This window comes from Ambystoma mexicanum, chromosome 9 (assembly GCF_040938575.1).
Source record: "Ambystoma mexicanum isolate Mex_15411 chromosome 9, UKY_AmexF1_1, whole genome shotgun sequence".
NCBI lineage: Eukaryota > Metazoa > Chordata > Amphibia > Caudata > Ambystomatidae > Ambystoma > Ambystoma mexicanum.
In genome coordinates this window covers 469,404,520-469,431,476 of record NC_090931.1, presented here as the reverse complement: position 1 = coordinate 469,431,476, position 26,957 = coordinate 469,404,520, and the positions used below count along the sequence as shown (strand labels likewise).

Here is a 26,957-nt window from a genome sequence, read left to right as displayed (position 1 = left end):
GTCAATCTGAACGGCAGGACCCAAAACTGAAAGTGCGAGTCGCCAACCGCGAACCTCATGTACTTCTTGTGCTTTGGATGTATCGGCACATGAAAATAAGCGTCCTTGAGGTCGAGAGACACCAACCAGTCCTGAAGTTGAAGGGCCTGGAGGACTTGGGAGAGAGTAACCATCTTGAACTTGTCCTTCCTGAGGAGTTTGTTCAAACCGCGCAAGTCCATGATGGGTCTCAATCCCCCATCTTTCTTGGAAATCAAAAAATAAGGGGAATACCATCCCTTGTTCCTCTCCGCTACAGGCACCAGTTCTATGCCGCCTTTCTCCAGCAGGGATTGAATTTCCTGTGCAAGGAGCGGATCTGGACTCTTCAAAGAGAGATTCCCCGGTGGATTGTCTAGAGGCCTCTGCCGGAAAGGAAGACAGTAGAAGTGGGTTATGATCTCCAGAACCCACACATCTGAAGTAATGGCGCGCCACTCTGCAAGATGCTGCGTCAGCCTTCCCCCAACCGGCGAACCATGGGACATGGCCTCATGACTGAGCTGAAGCGGCTGCGCATTGCCTGAGGGCAAAGAGGCAACAGCCTGAGCGGCCTTGGCACCTCGAGTACCTTGTTTTCCACCTCTGGCACTCCTACGGTGGCCCCTTTGACTGGCAGCTCCTCTCGATTTACCAAAGGATGAGTAATAACGAAAGGAACCTCCCCTCCATTGCTGTCCCCTAGGACGAAAAGGCGGAGGTTCGCAAACTGCAGCGCCCAACGACTTCGCTGCAGCTTTGGAGGTCTGCAACCTCTCAAGGCTCTCGTCAGCCTTGCTGCCAAAAAGATGTTCCCCGTCAAAGGGCATGTTGAGGAGCCGGGCCTGCACATCAGGAGCAAACCCCGACTTCCGCAACCACGCAAACCTGCGTATCACTGTGCTCGCCGCCATGGACCGTCTGACGCAATCTGCCATGTCCAAACCCGACTGAACGGCCTCACACATGGCACCCTTACCATCCTGACCCATGGCAAGGAAACCATCCCGTTCGGAACACAGTTCGACAGAGTGTGCGTGAAACGTGACGAGGCACAAACGGAGTTGGCTGCCTGAAGCGCCATACCCCCTGAAGAAAACACTTTCTTCGCCCAGCCGTCAAAACGCTTGTCGTCCCTATCAGGAGGGATGGTAGGATACGACACCTGCTTTGCCGGGGCCGTAGCCGCCTGCACCACCAAACTCTCCTGAGTGGGGTGCTTGGTCAAGTAGCAGGGGTCGCTACTGGCTGGGCGCTGCCCACTGCCGGGAGACTCTCTGGAGCAGTCCAAGCTGCCGCCACCCTCCTCCGTAGAGCCATATGGAACGGCAGTACCGGGTCAGTTGGTGGACCTTGGTTGAGGATATCCGTAAGGTCATCCTGAAGAAAATCCCCTGGGGGAGCAGACCATCCCAAGTACTCAGTGACCCTGGACATAAGGCGCCGGTACGACGAGTCGGCATGAGTGCCAGGCTCAGGCCTACAAAACTCCACCTCTGGAGAAGTGTCCAGCCCACTGGCATCGTGCAGGGACTGCCACAGGTCCTCAATTTGGCTATGGCCCGAGGGAATCTCGTCCGGCACCGTATCCGGAACCATGCCATCATCAGAGCCCTCATCCACCTCTGAAATAAACTCAAGCTGGCGGTAAGAAGGCACAGAATGTGGAACAAAGCCATGCTTGACCTTTGCCAGAGCCTTTCTAGGTGGTTCCACCGAGCCCTGGGGAACCCCCGTCGAAAACGCCTCGAAAGGCGTAGAGGGAATCAGCGTTGACGCCGAACGCAGCGCAGACAGCATCGATGGCGTCGACACAGTCCTCGAGGCCGGAGCCCCGAGCGTGTCCCTCGACAGCCTGGGCGCCGATGGCGTCGACAACTTCTTCGGAGGCAGGTTCTCGAAAGAGTCTGTCGACGACCTCGGCGCCACCGCCGTCAAGGTCTTCCTCGAAGACACCACAGGTGCACACGGTCTTGACCGCGTCGAGGACCGGGACCTGGAAAGGGCATGACGAGAACGATTCCCCTTGTCCGAGCGGGACCTCTCCTGTGAATCGTGCCGACCATCCGAGCCCAAAGGTGTGCGAGCGGTGTCTCTCGACCGATCACGACGGCACGGACAGACCAGTGCCCTGCGATTCGAGAACCGCCAACATTTTCTTCCCGAAGGAAGCCCATTCCTCCGGCGTCGCATGCTTGGTGGGGTAAGCGAACCGCCGACGGGCGGAGTCCTCGGATGAGGACGGGGAAGGTGACCAATGACGGCGCTTCCGGGAGTGCCACGAAGAGGCAGAGGAGTGGCGGGACCGACTCCGGGACCGAGACCCACTGGACATCCTATGACGACGCGGAGTCTCGCCCCTCGAATCGTCCGTCGAAAGCCCTGCAGACCTTACCTACCGATAACTTCTTCTTGCGCTCCCATAAGGCTTTGGACTTGAGCAACTGGCAATCGACACAGTCATCCGTGTCATGGGCCTCCCCAAGGCACCAGAGGCAGGCATCGTGCGAGTCCATCACCGACATCTTGGACCCACAGTCCCCACACTTCTTAACGCCCGGACGCGGGGTGGAAGACGAGGTAGACATCTTCACGAAGAATATACTTCACAATACGAACAGGTTCGAAGAACCGAGAAAGAACAGAAACTCCAAAGAGTCGAGGCGCGCCGAGATCTCCGAAGCGAACACGTTCGTGGAAAAAACGAAAATGAGGCTACGGGCGTTGTGCGTCCTACTTATAACATCCAGTGCCGTCGGAGGAGGTCCTCGAGGGCGGTGTATCGATGTCATCGACGCAGGACGCAGACGCCGAAGATTTTCCGAAGCAGCACAGCTGTGGTGATTACATGTCATAGATATGGAATACATCGGAAGACCCAATCCCCTCTAAGCAAGCATACAGTGCAGATCCCCTAATTTTAACCAGCATTTCTTTTCCCCTTCTTCTTTTCCCTGTTATTTCATTTTTTGTATTGCCACAGCTTACTGCAAACAGTATTGCTTCAACAATTGGTTGGCAAAAACAAAAAGAAATAGAAGCAGAATCTATATACAAGTATCTTTGAGAGTTCCATATTAGGGTCAGGATTGGCTTTTATTATCTTTGCGCATGGAATGCATTTATTAGCATATATTGATCAGATACTAACATTAATTTTTCTTTTGTTCCCCCAATTTTTCAGTATGAGTTGAATTCTTTTATGTATTGTCCTTTTCTGCCCGTGTGTGATTTTATGTTATTATGAATGGTTCTTTTGCATATAATTACACTCATGGATTATGTCTCATGGGTTTTTCAATGCTTCTGCATGGGTACTGTCTTTATGTATGAAATAACAATTTCTATTGTTACAATAATTGTTAGCCTGCCTTGATAAACAATGGCTGGTCAAAAACAAGTGTGGGCAGAAAATGAGGGATTCAATAAAGTATTTATGATCTTTTCTAGTAATTATGAAGTTTTCGTAAATTGAATAGTGACTAGACATTTGCATTGTATGCGCAATAGTACACATCCCGAGTCAGAAGAACATTTTGACCAAACAAGTGGTTTCTCTGAAAGACTATATTGGCTATATTAATGGTGTGCAGGGCAGAACAAGTTGGTGGAATGAACGGGAACTACTTGGGAGCCTGTGTGCCATTCACTCTAAATGAAAAATGTTCTCTTGTTTTTTTCTTTCTCATTGGAAAACCATATGTAGCAGGTAATATGAGGCAGGATCAAACAGATGTCACTGCTGCATGGCAGGTAACCAAATTAATGATCACCAAATTGTAAGGTGATTAGCTCAGAACTTCGATGCATTCTCAGCTTAGGGACATGATATGATATGGCATTTGTAACGCGCCTGTACACAAGTGTTTCAAGGCGCGACGAGGCAGGGAGGGGGGGAACAAGGGGAAGACAGACAACGATCCTACTAGGCCAGGTGTCATTCAGACCGCGCAAGTGCAGGGGTAGGGGGAAAGGAACAAGTGCAAGGGGAAGGGGGAGGGGGGGAGTGCAGTACAAATAAGTAGAATAGAAATAAAATAATAAATAAATAGGGCCAGCTGGTGGCAAGTGCAAAGGTAAGTGCTGGGGGGGGGGCTGTAGTGATACAGAGACAGTCCCGCAGTGCAGGGGTTGCCAGGGAGGCAGTGCAAGTGAAGAGTGACTGGGCCCAGGACCGAGGTCGGTGAGAGTGGCCCAGTTGCAGAATCAGTGCAGTTTTGGTGAAGAATTTAGCAGGGGAGAGGGAGAGAGAAAGCAGAAGTGAAGACTCTTCAAAGACCCTTTTTTTTTTAGACTATGTGACCCACATGGCCAAACAATCTGAACGGCCACACAGAGGGACTGAGTCTGGTTACTAAATAACACAGATACAGGAAGTTCTTCCTATCAATTTGCTTTAACCAAGAACAACTAAGGCCACAAAGGTTTTCTAAAATCTTGTTAAAAACAATACAATCATAACCATGAAGAAAGTCAGATGGGAAAAATGAAAATAGAAAAATGACAAAGTAACAGAAAAAAACCTAAGAACTGATAAAATGTGATGCCATAACATAAACGCTAATGTTGGAATAGATTTCTGAGGTGGAGGATTTATTGTAAAAAGCATACTATTACTGTGAAACTGTACATATATCAAAAGATGTTAACTACGGGATGATCCCATATCAAATCAGCAAATATGTTTTAAGACTGTGAAACCAATCTACTTACGTCAAAAAGGGACCCAACTTGATACCCTATCCACAGATAGGGAAGCATCAGAGCCACGCATCTCAACCCTGGACCCTGGCCTGTGATTGATAGCTCTTGATGATCAGACTATGTTTATAACCAAAGCCAACCAGATTATATGATATGATAGGTTATTTACAACGCGCTTAATACCCAGAAGTGTGTTGCTCCGTGTCGTCTTGCTTCCAAGGCAAGCATGTTGCCGTTGAGCTATCCTCCCGAGACGGGATGTATGTGATTTATTCAAAAATATTTTACCTAATGGAGATTTGACAGAATTTTTTTCACCGAAAAACAAAATTTACCTTTTACCTTTTCTATTTTTCTTTTTATATAATGCAGGCAGAGACCCCTCCCCCCAGCAATCTCCTCCTCACCCCTCCCTAACCTAACTTATACCCTGACCCCAAACACCACCTATTATGCACTATTATGCACTATACATATTCCACTTTACATACCATTTTTGGTTAAATAAATTTGGTGAAATCTCATTAGGTAAAATTGTATTTGGTGAAATCTAGGTATACAAAGCCAACCATGTACCTCTGCTAGCGCTTTGCATATTTGTACATGGCCTAAGGAGTCTCTATCAAGACTCAACACAAATGCCAGGAAATTATAATGAATTTGAACCACCCCCTTTCTCTAAGATGACAGTTCTGAATTGTTGCATAAATTAATGACACTAGATAAGTGAATATGCACTGTAGTTTAATGTAATCATCATCTTCTCAAAACATGTGCGTGTATCATACAAGCAGCCCAAAAAGCAGAAAGATTACATAAAATATAGCCATTTTGGGTAAAAACAAAGAATAGTCTTCTAGATTGAATACATATAATTTCAAAAGCACATATTTTCTGCTCTGAGCCCTCTGTATCACGCCCAGTCTAAATACAGCGCAGCAAGTGCCATTGTTACATTAAAAGGAAAACAGCCCAAAGATACCTACTTTCTTTCTAGCAACCCAGACTTTTCCCGTCCTGATTCGCTCTGCTCAGCCCCGAGCTCTCAATAGACCAGCGAGACTTACGGCGTCCAAATAAAAACTGTTGTGTGTGGACTCTTCTAGGTCTGGCTCATCTATTTAATCTTGTTGACAAATTGGCGGCTAATAAGATAGAGAATTCCAACCTGTGTTTTAGAAGTCACTCAGGCACATTTTGACCTGCGTAGTGAGGGATTTTGAAGATGGTATTTTGGCATCTTCACCTTTTCAACTCTTAGCTCGTGTTCTGAGAAAGCATGGTACACAGAGAAGTCAGATTTTAGCACTCTGCTTGAGTTAAAACGTACTCTATGCGTCGATTGAGTGCAAATAGCAGCAAGGGTGATAATACAGCTCCCTGCTGAAGTTTATCTGCATCCTACTTGTTTCAGCACACATTGCATTTCATCACTTTACAGACATTCAACATGGAGCATATACATTATAACACATTGTGCCGATTGTTTTTTAAACAACATAGGTGTGCTGATAGTATTTATGCAACATACATTTGCATTATGCATTGTTGCAGTTTGTCAAAGCAGTCTTAACCCATAGAGTTCAGTTGACTCATGATAACACTGAGTGAGGTCTTAAAGGCAGTCATGTCAGATCAAGCCATTCTCTTTTTCAAGGTTCTTGCAATATCATTGATAGTTTTTTAGTTCAACTTGTCTCCATAAGCAACACACCCTTATTGGTCCACTCCCTCACTTTTACAGGGTAAAGACATTAATTTACTCCTACCTATATGTGATAACTTTTTAGACAAGCATGCAATGTGGCTTCTACTGTCTGGAAAACCTGCAGTTACAAGTTCACCATCCATGAGTTGCTGCAACACAGGAATCTGAATCCTAAATTACTACATTTCTTAAGACTTTAAATTGATTTCTTATTTATAGTCTAACTATGCCATCTCCAGGCCACTTCCTTGGGATATTATATAATTTCTCTTGTGCTTCATATTATACACAAAGCCCCCCATATATTGCTTTTACAAACAAACGCTCACTTTGCCAAAGAAACTGGAACAATGAACTCACAAAAGATTCTGAGTAAGGTTTTGGCCATTGTACTACTACATAAGCCCTCCAATACCCATGCAACAAAGGGTTTAATCATACCAAGCTATGCTATACCATTTAGAAAGAGGATTAAAACTGTAACTTCTGAGAAAGGCTTGTAACCCAGTGTTGGAATGCATACAAGTCTTAAGATATGACATTTCCGTAAATCGGTCACATTTGGTTGAGTATATGTAAGGGGGGGAGAAAATAAGTAATAAATTCTCTATTATTATGACGCAGATTTAACGTGCAACTGTAGTTTCTTCATCATTAATCCAACTATTCCTCCACAGTGGATACCCAAGCAAGAACTTTACTCCCAAATTACATCAATACAAAAGCAGCGCAATTTAGTGTGTGAATACGATCACAAGAGAAACATTCAGTGTCTGTGATATACATCAAGTTATGACATCTTATCCTTATGTAATGACTTTGCAATATGAACATAGTGAAACTGTTACATTTTTAAATCCATTCTATTATAGTCACTTAATTATTAAACCCCACAGTTGTACTTACATTGTCATGTTTAAAAAAACAGAGCATCTTTAGTTCTCGGAAGACCCTTTTGCAGGAGACCAAGTTTTGGAAGACATTGGGCATTTTTTTTAGTGCAACCCTCTTTCCATCTCTAGGATCAGTCACTGACCTGGGAAATTAATAAAACATACATTCAAAAGTTAGAGCACTGAAATTATCAACTGCACTATACATTGTGTTTTCTGTAGATATATATATATCAGTTAAAAAAACATTTTTAAAGGGATGTTATAGTTACAAGGAGAATCGGAAAACCCAAGAAATTAGCCAGTTAATATCAGCTATGCAAAAACTCGCACCACCACCATGCACTGCTAACACACTAACACCAGGACATCAAAGATGACATCACAAATGACATCTGCAGAGACGTCGGGGGGGAATGGCCACTGTCATGAGATTCCTCCTAAACCTGTAACAGCCTGGGAGCCAGTTCCTGGTGAATTTCTTTATATTATTCTATCCCCAGGCCATCCGAGCCTGGTGCCTTCCCAGAAGCTAGCGCTTTCACTGCCGCAACTACCTCGTCCACCTCAAGCCGCTGCTACAAGGTCTGAGATGCCTCCTCGGACAATTCAGGCAACCTAATAACTTTCACATAACTGCTGAGAGTCTCATCTGTAGAGGTATTACAGTTAGCGTAACGTTTTGAGTAATCTGTGTATTATGTTCTCTTCCTTCACCAATACTGTGCCATCCTCCCCTTGATCCCTGTGATAGGATGCCTGAGGGACTCGGATCTGGCTATTTTGCCAGCAATCTGCCAGTCTTATTACCTTCCTCGTATCTTCGGGCCCCAATGGGTTTGGACATTTATAATATTTCCTGGTCTGCCAGCTTCCGTTCTAGCTTGTCTCGAATCTGCCCCAAGAACAACCCACTGTCAATTTTACAGTACTCCTTTTCCAGGTCCCTTAACTGATCCGCGACCCCCTTCACTACCCTCGTAAGAGTGTCAACTGTCGGAAGGAGTATCCCCCCTCATCCACACCTTAAACACCTCCCCACAATGTAGAGCACCTCTTCACTGAACCGTTGTTAATGGTAAAGAATTCAGCAATGTCTATGTGCAGTTTCTCCACCACTATCGCATCATTCAACAAGGCTGTTTCCATTTCCCATAGAGGACAAGGTCTGGGAGGAAAGGATCACTGGAGAGTGATCAGACAGGGTCAGAGGGAAGATGTTACAGTCCTGCGCTATTGACACCAAGTCGGGAGTCAGCAGCCAGAAATCCTTACGTTGCCCAGAATCATGTACCGTGGAGTATATTCTCTAGAGTCCGGGTGCAGCTCTCGCAATAATCAGCCAAGGGGAAATACCTCATCAACTGGTGAATTATCTGGGCAGCTCCGGTCAGATACCAAGAAGAACTTGATGTTCCATCTGCTTGATTATCAAGAATGGTATTGAAATCCCCCCAAATTATATTTGCCTTTTCTGCAGTATCCACTACATCAGAAACCTGCTGGTAAAATGGGGGGTCATCTACGTTTGGACCATATGGGTTCACCAGAATAACCAGGTTATCTGCCAGAGTGCCCCGGACAATAAAATATCGGGCCAGTGTATCCACCCTACTCCTGGACACCTGAAACCCCAAAGAATAATGAATGGGGGGAGAACACCCCAGTACTGAGAGGAGTAATTTGTGTAAAATTGTAAGGGGCCCCATCTGCGCGCAAATGTCTTGTGGATCCTCCCCAGGGCATGTGTCTCTTGAAACATAAGTATTTTTGGCCCGTGCCTTTCGACATAGGCCAAAATCTTCCTGGCCTTTGTCGGGTTCAGCCCCCGAATATTTCATGTCATGAACCCTACTGGGGAACCTCCCACAATAGATACATCACCCACCATTTAAACTTGTGTTCATCCCCCCTCTCTCAGCACACCCTTCAAACCCAACTGTGCAGCTGCCACCCGCATGACTGTCAAACTTTTTAACATTTCATGTATGTATCCCCTTTTTCCCCCACCCCCACCTGCACCATCCACCCCAACATGCTAGTGTAGCCCACAATAGAACTCGGTCTAAACATTAGAGAGCACACTGCGAAGAGCAAATGCTCTTTGAAGTTATTTTGCTGCCTGATAAAGCGTCTGAGAATGCTAGGCAGAACAAATCAAAACAAAACTACAATAACTGGGGTCTTATATGAGCGACTAATTACCAATCATTTGGCAATGCTGGTGCTTTTCCAGACGTGTGGTCCTTTCTTCCCACCTCTGAACTGCAGCCCACCAGGACTGGTATGGACAGTTCAATGTATGTCGCGGCCTTCTACAGGGATTCGAAGAAATTAGCCCTCCCACCGTGCTGTATGCGTAGTTTGGCAGGGAACATCATGGCACATTGTACCCATATGTCCCGGAGTAGGTGCTTAACCTGGTCAAATGTTCTCCTGACAGCCTGAGCCCTGGCCAAAAAGTCTGGCTATATATGCACTCTTGGCGACTCATGTTGATATGTGCCTTTCTCTCATGCCAGCTTAAGAACCAAGTCATGATCACGGTAATTCAGGAGAGGGACAATAATCTTGCATGGTAGCGCATCAGGCTTCTGGAACGGGACCAGGGAACAATGCGCCCTTTCAACCCAAAATTGCTCTGAAAATTGTGCATTGCAGAGTAGTGATCTGAGTAAGCCCTCCACAAACAGCTCGATGGGGCTGTGTACCGCCTTCTCAGGAACTCCCACTTTCCTGACGTTGTGCTGCAGGTAGCAGGACTCCAAATCATCACACTTGGAACGCACCACCAGCAACTCTTTCTTAATGGCTTTAAGAACTTGACGATGTTCCCTACAGTGTCCTCCAATCCACTGACTCAAGTTTCCACCTCCGTGATCCGGCCACTCTCCTTGTTGAGTTTCGGCCGGAGGGAACGAATGGTGGCAACAATGTCATCAGGTTTGGGGTCTACTGATAAAAACCCTGCCTGCATCATCATCATATATGGGTCAATTTTTGTAGCACTTAGGGAATCATCCTGGGTTTCACACGCTGGCACAGCCACCCCCTGGGTGTCCCAGAGTGTGGTACCTGTAAAGGAGTCCATTGGGCCTTTATTGCCTTTGCTGCCTCCCCGGGTCATGTCTCCCTACGGCCCAACAGAATGTCCAAGGTATGTATATAAAATGTCCTCACACAGGTATCCAAATATATCAAGGTAGGGCAGCAAAACCTGAATGAACAATAATGCTGCGGCCCACAAATAGGTTAAAGAAGCAGCCAGTAAAACTCTTCGGTATGCCTCTCGGCTTGGGCACAACTACCTCACCCCACAAGGGTCTCACAACACACTGACTGCCCCCACAGGACGTTCTCCACTTTGTGCCCCCATGATAGTGCGTGTGAAGTCCACCTTGCACCAAGGATAGGCGTTCAGCCACCAGCACTCACCTGTTCCAATGTTTTCCCAAGCCTGCACTCCTCCACAGAGAAGTCTGCACGCGCGCACCGAACTGCAGGGTGAGATTCAACCTCACCCCGTGGCGGATCAGCAGTTGCTGGGGCCCCCAGAATACCCAGTCAGGTCCCTGGTCGGGGATGCAACAGCAAGGACGGCCCCACTTGCCTTGAGGCTGCGGCAACCAGAGCCCACACCACCCATCCTCTACGGCATAGGGCTCCAAGTGCACCCCGCCTCTCAGGATCACATCTCTGGGTCCCGCCGTCACAGACAATGCCCCTCCAGAACGGCCCGCCCTGCCCCAGGAGCCTCGCTGCACCCCTAGGCCACTGAGGATTACAGCTCTCCCCAGGCCATCGCCAGGGACCAGGATCTGCAGTTGACGCACACGCCACCAAACTCAGCACTCGATGACAGGGCTTCCCAGCTCGAATCACTTCAAAAAGCAGAAGGTAGGTAGCTGCAGCCCTCCGCTTGCAGAATCTGATACCTTTATGCTCTGCCAAGCACACTGGAAGGATTTTATAAGGCAAGGATTTTTCCGGAGGCACAGCTGCAGTTCTAAGCAGCCATCATCGCTGCTGCTCAGTAGCGCTCTCCCCTTTCTTAGTGCATCTTAAACGTAACATCCATTTAACGTTTTTTCAATGAATTTCAGGTTTTTTTATAGATCAAAATATTTCATAATGTTGCAACAGTGTATGCAAGTTATTAATAATTGTTCTTTAAACGTAAATTAAAGTAGTATGAACATCCTTTATATTAAAAAAGATTTTACCTACAATGCAGCAGGTCTAATGTCTGCGGACTATATATAGTGCCCGCGGATATACCTGGAAGCAGGTGGCAGCAACCAATCCAAAAAACATAGGGGACAACACAATTTTCATGTTTCCTTTTCACACAAACAATATACATACAGAAACATTATAAAGAATGAATACAACTCAAACATAGGTATTCCTCAATATTATGGATTTTACCAAATAGTAAACATAACTGTACACAATATGTAAGCAATGTATTTCAACACCTTTTAGGAAATGTAGCACAGTACAGAAGAAGAAAACAAACTCTTAACATAGTAAGTAAATATTCACTTGCTTTTTATTGTAAATGTTTTCCATAGGAACTAGATACATTTAAAAAAAATGTTTTAATAACTAAAATTACTAATTCCCTATTTCTACAGAAATGTCACACACTTGAATGGTTCGAGAACTACTTTCCTAAAGATTTCATGACCGATGAAGAATGTATTAATGGTAAATACACACAGATATGTTAAAATGCACTCAAATGATGCATGTTAATATAAGTAATTAAATTACAACTTCTTCAAATGTCGAAGAAGAAAATAGTGAAGACAGTAATCACGAGGAAGCCATTGTAAATATGGTTCTACGTACATTCATCCCTGGATTCTTTTTCGTGGAGTTATTTGCCGAATAATTTTGCCCAAAAACTGCATTGAATTTCTTTATTTTATTTGGGGGGGTTACTCCCCCAAACCCCTCTGCCATTTTATTTATTCTCTATCCTCCCACCAACCCTAACCCGTATATATGCCCTTACCCACCCCCTCATATTTTCCATTTAGTTTTTTTGTCAAAAATTGTTCAGCAAAAAAAAAAAAAAAAAAAAACGGGCGATGAATGAATGTGCACAAACAGAAACCTTTGAAACTAACATTAATAACCTATGCACTGTGAGAAACTTGAGGGTATTCTCACTCCTAAGATCTCTGGATCCTCTTCTCAAGGGATCAGGGAAAGGCCATCGCTCTTGGACACCAAACCTGGGGGTGGAGAAGTGAGGGAGGAACACCCGAGTTGGTGGTCTTTGGGAACTGGGAGTGGGGTACCTTTACGAGAGACATGGTATCCCCCTTATCCTGTTGAGACCCAACCAAATCCTTCCCCAACCTGCATATGTTATTGTAAAGCTGTTCCCCTCATTTGCCCACTTAGAACATTTAACAATACTAGGATGAAGAAGAGGCAACCAAGATTAAACATCACCACACACTTTCACCACTTTAGTAAGGGGCCGATGAAGATGCCTGCAGGAAGCTGTAACGGTCAAGCATGTCCCTACAATTATGGTCAGACAAGTCTCATTGGCGAACCACACCGGCAGCCTGTCAAGGGGCTGCAGGGGTATGAAAAGAGACTGGTAGAGCAGAACATGGAGCAAGAAGGAGGTATAGGTGGAAGAAACCAGTAGTTGACCATGCTCCTGTGGAGGCAGCCGTGGTGGGCCCGGACGAGGAGCCATGATGCGGGCAAACTACACAGAAGACTAACACTAACACAGCCTGTAGCCAGTGGGCAGTGTAAGTGTTGTCAGTCTGGGAGCCTCCGGGACCGCTTCTCAGCAGCAGGAGCTGCGAGAAAGCACCAAGCAAAGAGGACGCCATCAGCATCCAGAAAGCAGTATTCCGGCCACCGGCGTGTGAAGAGAGACAGGCGGCAAGCAAGTGGAACGAGAAAGGGTGAGTTTCCCAATCTACACAGTGAAAGAGAAGGAGAGGGAACCACCAGACAGATGCCACAAGCCGGTGAGTGTCGGGGAGGGCGCGTGTACACCAGGGCGCTCCTACATGCATATATTGAAAACCGAATGAATGGAACTTTACAATGAAGCGAAAACAATACTTATTGCATACCGAATTAAATGCAACTTTAAAAATTAAACAAAACTGATGTTTATTGAATATCTAATTGAATGGAACTTTAAAAATCAAGCAAAATCAATCCTTCTTGAATACTGAATTGAATGGAACTTTAAAAACTGCAAAGTCAATGCATATTGAATACCACACTGAATAGAACTTTACAAATAAGTGGCATGAATGCTTATCGAAACTCAATTTACTGAAACCCGGAAGTTAAGCATTCTAAGTGGTGAATGGAATAAACTAAGTAAACAAAATGAATAATCCCAATGCCCTGGTGAAAATGAACTACAGAAGAGGGTACAAGTGTGACAAAGAGTCATAAGAAGGTGGGTGTGAGGAAAACGCCCTTAACTGAACTTTTGTGAATGAATGCAGAGTGACAAGGCCAGAGACTAGTAAATTATGTTTCGTGTTGGCAGAGCCAAGAGGCTGAAAAGGAAAAGAAGAAGATTGCAAAGGTACACATCAAAGCCAAGAGGTCAAGAGTCAGGGACCCTGGTTGCACGACCTGTGATGGGTGGACCGTTGGGTCTGACAACTGCGCCTAGACCAGTGAGCCCTAAATGTTGAACACTTAAGGACATTGTGATCATGAAGATAACGTATTGGGGTAAGGGAACACTGAGACTTGAGGAGTTGTATTGTGTGGCCTTGAGAACGAGGGAGGAAAGAAGAACGAAAAACACAGGTACCGCTCAGGGGCCAGGAGAAAGTCAGAGAGAGCCTGGAAACTGAAAGGGTCCAAAAGCACCGGAAGGTCAAAGGGTCGAGAAGCTCACAGACGAACTCTGTAGCGTCTAACTCCAGAAATGCGAGGGTTGCAACGCGCATGCGCAGCCTCATCGTGCTGTAATAAACATACCGCAGCCATGTTGGAGGAACGCTAGACCGTTAACCCAGTTCCGCGGGTTGACGGCAGCGTTAACCAGGCCGTTTCCAACGATGCCACAGCTTCCATGGTAAGTTTGTGACATCAACAGGGTAACAGAGGACATTCAGCAGATAACATGCAGGAGGAAGAGGATGAAGAAGATGTAGTGGAGGAAGTGCCTACTACGTCGGGTCGCAAGTGTGGAGGTTTTTCACCACTGGGGGAGTACCAAAGAATCTGGCTTCCCGCATGCACTGCGTACAAAGTTGTACTCAGTTACGTCCAAAAGGCCAGTACTCCTTTGTTACTACCTCCATGTGCAATACATCCACACATTCCGCCCGGCGGCCCCGAGAAAGGTGATTCCCTAGTCAGGAAGTAGGATTACATTGCCCACTACACCCTCCTCGTCCACTCCTGTCACCATTCGGGACACTGTAGTGGGACAGAGGGTCCCCCAACCATCTCACAGGCAATGCAGGAGTGCTTTGTTACCACTGTGACACAATCATTTGCAGGGATTTGCAGGGGAATAGAATCCAAAGCGCTTTCGAGGCGGCTATGAAGGTGCATAAAAAGGATTGCCCCCTACTTTAGTTTTTTTGCAGCCCTACATCTTCCTTTGTCCAGCTGTCCCTCCCTTATGGTGGTTAGTGCCTCTTCCCTCTCACCCTCCCTCGCTCACACCCTCCATCCCTCTCTCTCTGCTTTGCTCTCTTTCCCTCTGCAAAAAAAAGAAAAGAAAAAAAAACAAATACCCCCCCAAATAAACCGGCTTTCAAAGTTTAAATATAGAATCAAAAAAATAATTATCTTATAGACTACATCTACTTCATATTTAAACTTAAAGTAGTAAGAGTATATACGAACATCTAACCATTTGATTAGTGTTACATTTTATGCTAATGAAAATTGTAGACAGTTCTCATAGCAAAGAAAAGGTGACAGTAATACATTTCTGTCCTGACCCCTTTTCACTGCCATACAAAATGTTAAAGTGTAACATGCGTAGGAAGTGTTTAGCCATTATTTATGGCTTTCACACTTCCCACTCACATTACACTACCATCCAAAAATGACTCGCACGCTTTCCCCCAATCAAACAGACTGACATCTCGGAGAATTAAAGGGGAGAGTATTTAAACTCAATTGAATTTTTTCCATTCTACAAGGTGGCTCTTTAAAGAACCTTTTTGGGTTTTGATCTTTAAAAGACCAGCTTTTTGCTTTTTATGCTTTTATGTACTATACTAACAAATGCTGTACTGTACTTTCTATTTGATTCTGATAACTTTTGCAAAAAACTGCTTCAAACTGTTTTTGTCTTTTAGTTTTATGTACTATACCTACTAACAGATGCTTTACTACACATTTCACGTGTTCCCTTTTCATTTTTTTTTCACAAAAACTGTTTGAAGCATTTGAAAGAAAATTTGAATTTCTTACATCTGTTAAATGTACTTCATCTCTAAGAAAAATGTTCACACCATCAAACTTTATATTCTCTTCGTGGAAAAAAGCACAAACAGCTGTATTCACCTTCTGCCTGCTTTTTCAATTTGTTGACTAAACAAGTTTGAACTTTGCACATTTGAATTTGAGTTATTAATGAAAAAATAATCTTTGTAGCTGGGAACAATTCCATTCTTTTTTATTTATTTTTTATTTATTTTTTAACGTGTCCTTCATGGCAAACTGCAACGATACTACAGTCACATACCTCCACAATGTATTACAATAATGTCAGGATGATTAAACGGAACCATATTCTCGCACAATGGTAACAATGCTGCCTAGTTTAATCCTCAAACTCCATACTAGGAGACTTCCACTTCTTCCAATTCAAGATTAGAAGCGATGCCACTATGCTCAGTGTAATCTCCGAGCATCCACACACTATGCTTCTTCAAATAGCCATTTTTCCACCACTTTACTTCACACAAGAAAGAAAACACTTGCTACCTTGTGCACATGTCCACTTCAACTCCTCCTCCACAACCACAGACGTTCGTGACTGTCTGCAGTCTCAGCAGTTCTCGTTCCATGCAGAGCATCCCTAAAAGAACCGGATGGCATGTGCGCGTCCATGGACACTGTTGCACAGGGCAGCTTTTCTACCCTTTTTACTTTTAGTACGTCTCCTGCTATTCAGTGCCTCCGGCATAGAAAACTACTGTGAACCTCTCCCAGATTTCTATTTCCAGGTTTGACAATATCTACATCGAACATCACAGTACAGGGATGCTTATATTTTTTAAAGTAATTATTTTCAACCCCTTTCTAAATATATATTCAGGGTTGCTTCCACTTACCTTGTAATAAGCATCTCAACAAGCACATGCTCTTTTTTCACCACTCCTATCAAATACTATGTATTGCAACATTCTGCACCTGCTCACATTAAGTGGCAGTTACTTACATGTCCTCCAAACATATTGGACTTCCTCACACCAACTTCCACTTAACAGTGTTCTACACATCTTTTGAAACTGCATTTCCCTTTGATAATCAGTAGGCGGGAGGCATAAATCAGTTTGAAAGTAACAGACCTTGATTCAGGCAATCAACATTAGGGTCAGTTCACAAACAAGAAATAAAGGATAACTCTCCTCTTAAGCACTTACGACACGGTTTCCTGTAATGTTCGTTCAACGCCTCAGTGATTCTGCGTCGGCTCCGTCACAGTGGAAAAACAAACTTAAAAGTCGCTGCTTCTCATTGTCCGTGCTGCTGGACCCCAACGACAAAGTCACTAATGAGTTACCATTGGCCGTCGGCTTACCGGGTTCTTGGCAGGAAGCAAATGCACCTGTTCTCACTGCCGATGTACAGGCAAGCTCGTAAAAGTCCCATAACCAAAAACACAGCTCTCGCCCTCTGCGATGCTTTCGTTACAACCACAGTCTTTCAGATTCCTTTGCCGCTCCTTGTATATTGTTCGGCTTGCCTTCTACCGTGGTCTGGCATAAGGAGTTGTTCTATTCCGGTTATTCACAGACTTAATAAGCCCAATTCCATCCAGTAGCATCCTCCGTCCACTCCTCTCTGGCCTCGCACTGCTCCTAGATGGGAGAGAGCCCTTGAGTCTACGCATGCAGCTTTTAATGTTCTTTCTCTTTCACCCCTCCCATCCCCAGGTGCAGTCAATTCCTCCCCTCTCCTCTGAATCAACCCCTCCCTTTTCCAGCTGTCGACTCTCAGCGTTTCTTTTTTCCGCCCGCCCTGGTTCATACTTTGTCCCACTTGCCATTTCTGCTTTCTTTCCCGCCTAAATGTACTCCCGCCCTGATGGTACAGTAATTGTATCCCACTATGTTTTTTAAAGGTTTGGGATTTAGGGCTTTTTAGGCTGCAACCTGTTTGCCAGGATTCTGGGAAATGCATTATGGGAGTAGTAGTTCCGAGGTATTTCCAAGGAGCAGAGCTAATCTCAGTCCTTTCTGATACGCTGGCATTGTGTCCTTTTTGGATCGCTGTTTTCTCCTTTTCCTCCTAGGGTTCCCTGAGATCACCATAATCTGCACCACTTGCCGGTTTTTCCAATACCAACATACTTATGGGGGTTTGCTGGTTTCCTATGTTAGAGTGCGCTACCTGGTTCACAATCTGAGGCCCATGAGGTCCAGCCTCACACCCTTACTTGTAGAAACATGTTACAAACAGTGCAGCTATAAATGCATATATGCATTTTTTTATTTTCAACAAAATGCTCATAAAAAGAAACAGTTTATTAAGAACACCATGTTTCCTTACTTATAAAGGTCATATTTTCCAACCTTTGCCGTCACATCCCTTATAATGCCACCATTGTCCACCTGCTCACATATATGTGTATAGTACCAATGTATGTATCAATTTTTTCCTTTTCAATAAATTCCTACTACAAATATGCCAACATGAATGCAACACTATTCTTTACATAAAAAACAAGTATTTTGCAACCACTACAACACACCATATACTAACAACATACACTGCTGCAACTGCAAAGTTCCACAGTATTACCACAAGGCCACAGTTTGCCCTACTCTTTAAAAACACTGCAACATATTAAAATTCCCTAGCACCACATTAAGTGCACTTTCCATTTCAAAAGCACCAAGACAAAAAGTGCCCTATTGCAAAAAGATACATTTTCATGCATTTTTGCATCAAGGAAAACTTTGCTGTACAGCTAACACCATTCTATATTAGTCATATTGGAAACTTCCCTGTGCTGCAAAAATGCATACAAAAATGCATCCTTTTCAGACTATGCCAATTTTTACCCTGTTGCTTATAATATGGCAGACTACACTTGTCATAATGCAGTTGTTCCACCAACATAGTTAACATATGTTAGCACTCCAGACATAACAAAACTTTATTCAATCTTTCTTCCAATACCTCCTCCTACCTTAATAAATAACCTTTGCTATTGAAACTACTTCACCATTATCACATATGCCAACTAACTTTCTTTTACAATTACAGGAAAAAAGAAGATTGACAAAGACATCTACTGAACAAAGAAAACTCTTCACATCCCACAAAGTAAGTATATTAATATAGCATCTATGTCTCTCTAATTGTAATAAAGTAGTATTACTTTCTACTCTACTTTACAATATTGTATTTCACTTTTACTCATTCTATTGCATCATTCATTCTTAATAATCCTATCTCAACATTGCTCTTTATTCTACCAATTCAGTATTGCCTAGAACAACCGTCGCTCATGAACTTTTATACCACATTTTTATTTCTTTATTCTTCCATACCCCTATCCACCTCAAGTCCTCAATTCCAACCCAACAACTTTCACACTCATTGCATTCCGAAGTACTAACACACATTACAACTCATACACTCCTCACCCCTTTTCAATTACACCCATCCTGATACATGTGCACTAAATCACACCATCACACCCTACTGATGAGGTTCAACCAGACCGAAACACGTGTCTGGGGTTGCTGTTGGTACTCTTGTTCAGAGGAGAATTGCCTAGCATTTTGCTACTGGACTGCCCCAAGGCAGGAAAAAGACTGATATGTTTGGGATATTTCTCCTCTGTGAAAGATAGTGAGCTAAAGACTCTGGGTAAGGCACTTGTAACCAGGACTCATGTCTGGCAGAGTGTCTCCCAGGACCCCCCCTTGTTATTAGCCTAAATCACACCATTACAGCAAACACTGTTTTCCTCAACACATCATAATATTGATATGATATGAAATAGTCCAGAAATTCAATTTTATAATAAAATGTTCAATCGTAGAGTTCTTAACAATCTCATAAAAAATATTTTTTAAAAGTCCCGTTCTAGGCTTAAAAACCACAGCAGAAAACGAATCCTTGAAGCTCTGATTGACAGCGCATTTCTACTAAAGAAAAATCCAAACAGTACACCCATTTCAAGCTGTAATACTCCTTCAACCCAAAACTGCCAAATTGCCTCCATCCAAGTTAATAAGCGGCATTTGTGGCAAAGTAGTATATTTGCCATTAGATCTTAAAGAGAATGTAGAAACTCTAGGGGTATGACGGCCAATAGAGCAATCTTTGATTGTACTAGTTAATGGTGTACCAAAAAAAAGACAAAACAAATTGACAACAACTAGCTGGCCTAAACAAAGTTAGACACCCCCTACAATATCTTATTCAAACAAAATGTAGAATTTATTTCCTACCTCCTGTTTTGTAGTGAACTATCACAAATCTCTTGACAAACATGCGTGGTACAAAAGAATACTGATTCCGATGCTGCACTGATGTACATTGTATGCTAAGGAACCTAGGACCAGCCACATGGCTTGCTACTTTAAATAGTGGAGCATATGCATGGGATTACTTGCATTACTTCTTATGCACTGCAAACCAAAATTAAGAGGGAATAGACATAAGAACACCAGGAGAACTCTGTTCAATAGACCCTGTCAATGTTTCAAGATACTTTCACCATGGCTTCATTGGCATGCTGCACTTCATCTGCAATAAAACTACCCCTCCATTTGGAGATGTAGAACCCTTCTTATGCTTTTCTCCAAATCAATCCAGAGGAGCAGTACACATCCACATGCTTTTGTGGTTAAAAGATGCTCCCGAATGTAGCCATGACAGTGATGCCACTGTTTTACAATATTTCCCAAAAACATTACTTTTGACATCCCTTCAGAAATCACACATAGTGACCTATGTACACAAATCTTATGCTTCCAAAAACATAAGTGTGGTAAATGCTGCCGACAACGATATAAAAACAAAGGTAAATACTATACCAAATGTCACTTTAGCTTCCCAAGACCAATTTCCACCAAAGGACAAGTAAATAGTTTAATGTCTTCTGTTAGGCACAGTGTAAAAGGGAAACCCCCTAAAAGCACATACAACATTAAAAGAGACGAGGCATCCGTATATCAATGGTTACAATGAGATCATTGCCCTCTTGTGGAATGCAAATATAGACATGCAATACATTACAATTGTCTGTAAGATATGTCACAGCCTATCTCACCAAAGATGAGAAGACATAGCTAAAAGATCTTTGGGATGACATCTAACAAAACCTGGTCACAAAAATTGTACAGCTTGGGTATACAAATGATGTCACAAAGAATTTGGGTGCTACGAAGCTGCAGACCGTTTAACAGGTACACGCTTATATGGGAAATCTGAAAACATTGTCTGGCTATACCTTGGTCCAGCTTCATCACAAAAAAGGGTACTAAAATCCCAGCATGAGCTAGGAACAATAGCCACAAATGATCCCAACAGCCAGGCCATTTTAAAAAACAATTAAATTGGCACATACTATCCAAACATTATGCTATTTGTACCTTCTGAATGTCGAGTAAAGGTGGTTGCGGCCTCGATTCTTGTGCCTATTGATTACTGAAATGGAATTTTATCTTGGCCAACCAGCTTTCTTGGTATAAAGACTGCAGCTTCTTCAGAATGCTGCAGCTCAGCTGGCTCTTGGAGCTGGTTGAATGTCTCATTCCCAAGATCCCACTACCAGCTGCACCTTCTCCGAGGTATTCAACATTTTCTCACCTTCCCCCAGAGGCACACCGTCTCCAGAGCCCTGGTTCTTTCTAGACTGGACTATTGAAACAGTCTTTTTCACAATCTTCCGACTTCCACTCCCCAACCTCCTCCAGAACAGAACCGCAAACCTTATCCTTGGCCTCAAGCACAGGGACTGCATCTCTCTGGCACTGAAATCCCTCCACTGGCTCCCCGTGGCTGAAAGGATCAAGTTCAAGACCCTCTGCATAGTCCAAAAGGCTGTCTGGGGCAGGAGCCTGCACTATATACAACTCTCTCTCTCTAAATACTCTCCTTGGAGAGCCTCCCTCCAGTCGTCCTCCTCCAACTCTCTCTGGGTGAGCCGATTTTCAAAACAGAGATTTGGGGGTAGATCTCTTTCCTCTACAGGTGCTTCCATCTGGAACAGCCTTCCTAACGCTCTCCATCTTGAGACTGATCACCTTATGTTCTGGAAACTCCTCAAGACCTTCCTCTTCTCTTCTCTTCCTCCTCCTCCTCCTCTCTCCCACTCCCTTGTTAACCCCCTCCCTATTCCTACTGCCCTCCTCCCTCTCTCCCTAACTCCCTAACTCAGCTTTGTTTGCTGACTGGTCGCCTGCTGCACCTCCAGAGCCACACAGGTCTCGGGCCCCCCTGCCAGTCCTCGCACTTGCCCTCAGGCCTCTGAATTCCACCCACAACTTCTGCACTTCTTTACTCATTCCTTGAGAATGGTTACCTCTCAGCACTTAACTAAGGGCCTTGGAATGGGTGCATTTGTTCCCCCACCCTTCACTTTCATGTCTGGCACTTGCGTTACCTAGAATGTACTGGGCCTGGTCTGCCAGGCTTAGTAGTGTCGTTTTTTTTTTTTTTCTTTCTGTATGTCTTTCTCCTCTCTCCCCCTTATCGCCTTTCCATCTGTCACGCACTTGCACTATTTGAAACGTTGTTGGCCGAGCATAGTAGCTTAAGGACTTTATGTTCTTCTCCCTCTCCTCCCCCTTCGCTCCTCCTTTTGGTCTTCCACCTGCACTTGCAGTAAGGCCGTCTGGCCAGGTTTGCTAGTAATTTTTGCAAGATCATTCAGAAATTCCAAGGCCTAAGAATAACTCTGTATTCCCGTGTTCCTGTCCCACCTTGAAGCGCTTTGAAGCACTTCGCCTGTGTATAAGCGCTCTATAAATAAACAATTACAATCTTCTTCATCAACTGCATTGGGTTCTTGAGAGTAGACGCATTGAATTTAACCCTCTCTGTATCACTCATCTGGCCTTTTATCAGTTGGGATCTGAGTATCTGCAGATTAAACTTATTCCTTACACTCTGCGGCTCTGTTCGGAGTCTCAGAAACTCTTGATGGTCCCTCGCTTTCGTAGAGCACAGGTGGGTGGCCATGCTTTCTCCACCCTTGTACCTGGTAAGTGAAATTCACTACCAAATCATATGCAAAGCATTAATGATCATTTAGCATTTCGGAAAGCTCTCAAGACATTTCTTTTTTAGGTTCTGGACTTGATCTGAAGATTTCCACAGTGGACTCTCCCACGGGCTGTTTCCTAGCACGCCTAAATGCCTTTTGGCCATAAAGTTGCACTTTATAAATGCTATTACATTACATTACAAACCCTGATGTTAGGGAACAATTAACTCAACAAAATGTAAAATGCACATGATTAATGCCTAAGCTTGCAAGCTATTGCCAATTCAATGATACAATGTTGAAAAAAGAAATGCAACCACAGACAAACTAGAAGTGCATGGCATGATGCTCCCTATGTGTCAACAAGCAACAGCACAACTAAATAGCTTAGATAAATGTATCTCCAACACAGCTGTATTAGAAAAACTATTAACTCAGTGTCTAAAGTTGTAAGAATTTGTCCCCTCCGTATTGTTGAACACGTAAAGTATCTGACAAATTCTTCTAAGTAATGTACCCCTTTGAATGGGCTGAAAGAACACCCAAAGGAATCTATTAATGAGAAGATGGAACACCAAACGAAGACCACAGGCTGCAGAGAAGCGGAGACCAAGGTCAGTGCACATGGATAACACAAACGGAGACTATGGAGTGATCACAAAAAGAACTAACCTGAATGACAAGTTCTAATGGATCTGGCAACTGTAGTTAGGGCCTTCAGGTCTTATGGATGTTGTGTAGCCCTAGAAATAATGTGGTATGGTTAGAACAAGAAGATAGAAAGTTCAAGAAGATACACTACATGAAACAATACTAGACACTGCTTACCGTGGGTCAGTGATGTGGAAGAGATTGATGTTATAGGAATTGTGCCAGTCCGTTGGTCTGGTGGTGGAAGAAACAGGACAGCAATCCAGGAATCCTTTCGAGAGGAACAAAAACAAAAAAAACACAAATACCTAAACCGCCGGAACGAGGACACCTAGAGCTGAGGTGTCACAAGTCTCTAGTTCCCCATGCCCACTGGCACCCGAAGGCACGTAGACGCCCAAGGAGTCCAAAGGACGACGCACAATCGAAAGTCTCTAGTCCGTGCGTATGAACACTACAAAATCGAGAGGCAGCAATCCAGTGAGGAAGAAAACAGGTCAGCAACTGGCAGAAAGGTAGTCCGACACAAAGTATGAGACGAGAAGCAATCCGTAGGAGCGGTCCGGGTCCTAACGTTGGTAAATAAACCGAAGATGAAGTCGTAAGGCAAAGGGAAGTATGAAATCCAAGCCAAGGTCAGCTTTGTAGCAATCGAAGTCAAAAGGAGTCAAGAGTAGACAATCCGTGAACAAAGCAAAGTTCGGTACTATGGCACAAGAAACAAATGTGAACACTAGAACATAGCCATTTTGAAACGAATCAGAAGCACCGAGGCAGGAATGATTGAGGTTTAAATAGCAGTCACATGAGCCTATCAATACGTGCCCAATGACGTGACGCTTGGAAGGGACGCCAGCGTCTCCAGGGCAACCTACAACGCTCTAGCATTCGGTATATACCCGTAATGAAGACCCGATGCGGATAACATGAAATACGTTGTATAGGGCGCATCAAAGTGCCATGGAGCATGGTAACGGAACGTTGGATGTTGCTGTTCTGCCCTGCCACACCATGTAACATCCTACTGCCTTGAGTGATACCATGATTCCTAACAAAAGTGCAGAGTAATTCTAAAACGTAACCTTGACATACAACAAGGTTTAGTCAATGGATCAATTGGTACAGTTGTTGGCTTTCAAACATATCCACTTGACAACAACATTCACTTTGACATTATTCACTTTGACAAGCTTGCAAAAGTTAAAAGAATAGGCCACACAATAGCACGTTTCCTTCTATTCAAACACATGTATGTATGCAGAGAACAAACCTCTCGATCTCATGCATACGCTGTACCTATTCACAAGTCGCAAGGTCTAACTCTCGACCATGCACTGATCGACATTGGCAGCAGTCGTCAAAGAAGATAAGAGTTACTGGCACTTTCACATCTCTGTACACTGGATGGTCTATTCCTGGTTACTTTGATGCAAACAAAGTCAACACTGACATTCCTTGCATCCTAGAATACAACAGGCTATGTGCACTGTACACCCCAATAATATAATAAACTGTGTACCTCAACAAACAAAACCTTCAAAAAGAAAACTAATAAAAAACAGAAGCTATAGCAGATCTCGCTGCAAAACCACTAAAAAAATTATAACTTAAAAAAAAAAAAAGCAAAGAACTGCTGCTCCATCAAATAATAAAAGCATAAAACTATGTAGTCCAAAAACAACTGCACAGCCATCAAAAGACAAAGACAAATTTGTCTTGTCGAAAAAGAACTGCAGTCCCATCAAAGGATACAGTGGCACAACTCTCTGGTCCATTTAAATTCAGCAACACAACTGGAGTAAATTGCTATGCATATGTAGCAATCAATCTTCTCTTCCAATTGCCACCAATTGTTCACAACATTTACTTATACGACTCGGACCAGTTGTGTTTGCAAATGCTCATCCTTCACGCAAATGCCACAAATAATCCTGACAGTACCTACAGTATCTCAGGTATAACACAAGAATTGGACTACTGTGCAAAAATTGTAAAATTCACCATAAACACACAGGCAGATCCACGAGAATTCCTAATGTATTTAGAAACCCAAAAAATCCCTATAAATGAAATCTTCCAAGAGTAAACATGTATACACTCTCTGCAACTATGTTTCACACGAGCACATCCCTAATGAACGATTTGTATCTGTATCCAAACCAAATTCTGAGCGCATTCCATTTCACCAGCTTCTGCAGAAATCTTTTTGCAATTCAGACAATCGCTCCAGCATGCAAATAAACTCACATGGTCAATATGTCATTTAAATGCGTCTAAGGTACAATGCAGCTGGCACAACAAATAACTAAGCTCACTAGCTTTACACACGGTCAAATATCCCTTGGCAAGAATACCTTCACAACAGTAGGCATAATCTACCACACTGGTGCCACAACCACTTGAGGCCACTATACTGCATATGTCAAAAATAGAAGTAGTTGATTTGAATATAACAACACTTCTGTTACTCCAAAAACAAGTTACTTATCCGTGGTAACATTCTTTCGACTGGATGGTCCTCCCACGTATTCCTTATCTTTGATATTGAAGTCCGCTTGCAGCTTTCTTTTGAATTTATTTTTTCATAGGGTCAAGCGTTGTGCAGCATCGAATCTTAGTCCTCGATGGCCTCTGTAGCGTCCCTCGCGACATAGATGCTGGTACATGAAGCAGGCGCGCTGACTGTTACCTCAGTTCTTAGTCCCCCCCCTTTAACTTGCATGCTCTGTCATAGGCGGAGACAATCTTGCAAGAAAGGAAGGTGTAAGACACGGAAATTCTAGGCAGGCAAGAGGGGATGGATGGGTGGGCGATGAGGAATACGTGGGATGAACATCCAGTCGATAGAACGTTACCATGGGTAAGTAACTTGTTCTTCGAATGGATTGTGTCCTCCCATGTATTCATCTTTGATAGACTCCCAAAGCAGTTTGATTTAGATGGTGGGTGCTAATCATTTTTTTATATGTTAATATTATAGAGGACAGCCTTGTCTTGGCTTCCTCTCCTGAAAAAGAATCTAAACAGTAAAACGTACTGAAAGTGTGAAGGGACGACCAGGTTGCTACTCCACAAATGTCTCGCACCGGCACACCTCTTTCCAGAGCTGAAGAAGCAGCCACCCCTCTAGCGGAATGCACCCTGCCTTTTAACGAGTAATACTCTGTTATGCACATTACAATCCATCTAGAGATTGTTTTGTGACTGTTATGCCTGATCTTTGGCCAGCGCAACCGGCGAAAGGCTGATCATCTTGGCAAAGACTTGCAGTCCTTGTAATGCTGTAGCTTAGTGCCCTATTCGGGTCTAGATGATGTAGTCTTTCCTCCTCTTTAGATGGATAATGAGGAGGAGGGTAAAGAGATGGCAGTACAATACATTGTGCTAAATGAAACTCTGACACAAATTTCAGAAGAAAGATGACCTAACTCTTAAAATTACTTTATCCTTAGAAAAGGACGTAAAAGGTTGTTTGGAAGATAAGGCCTTTAGCTTACTTACCCTGATGTGATAGCTACTAAAAAGGCCGTTTTCATAGTGAGCATCCTCAGAGCAC

At 43.9% G+C, this 26,957-nt stretch overlaps 1 protein-coding gene across 2 annotated transcripts in view; it reads right to left on the bottom strand.

The window, feature by feature from the left end:
- The window catches only part of NLK (nemo like kinase), a 1,539,426-nt gene that overhangs the window by 1,391,400 nt on the left and 121,069 nt on the right, over nucleotides 1-26,957 (bottom strand). For both annotated transcript variants that reach the window (XM_069615020.1, XM_069615019.1), the window contains exon 2: nucleotides 7,337-7,466. In XM_069615020.1, the coding sequence (XP_069471121.1) occupies nucleotides 7,337-7,466 (130 nt within the window). The remainder of the gene's footprint in view (nucleotides 1-7,336; nucleotides 7,467-26,957) is intronic.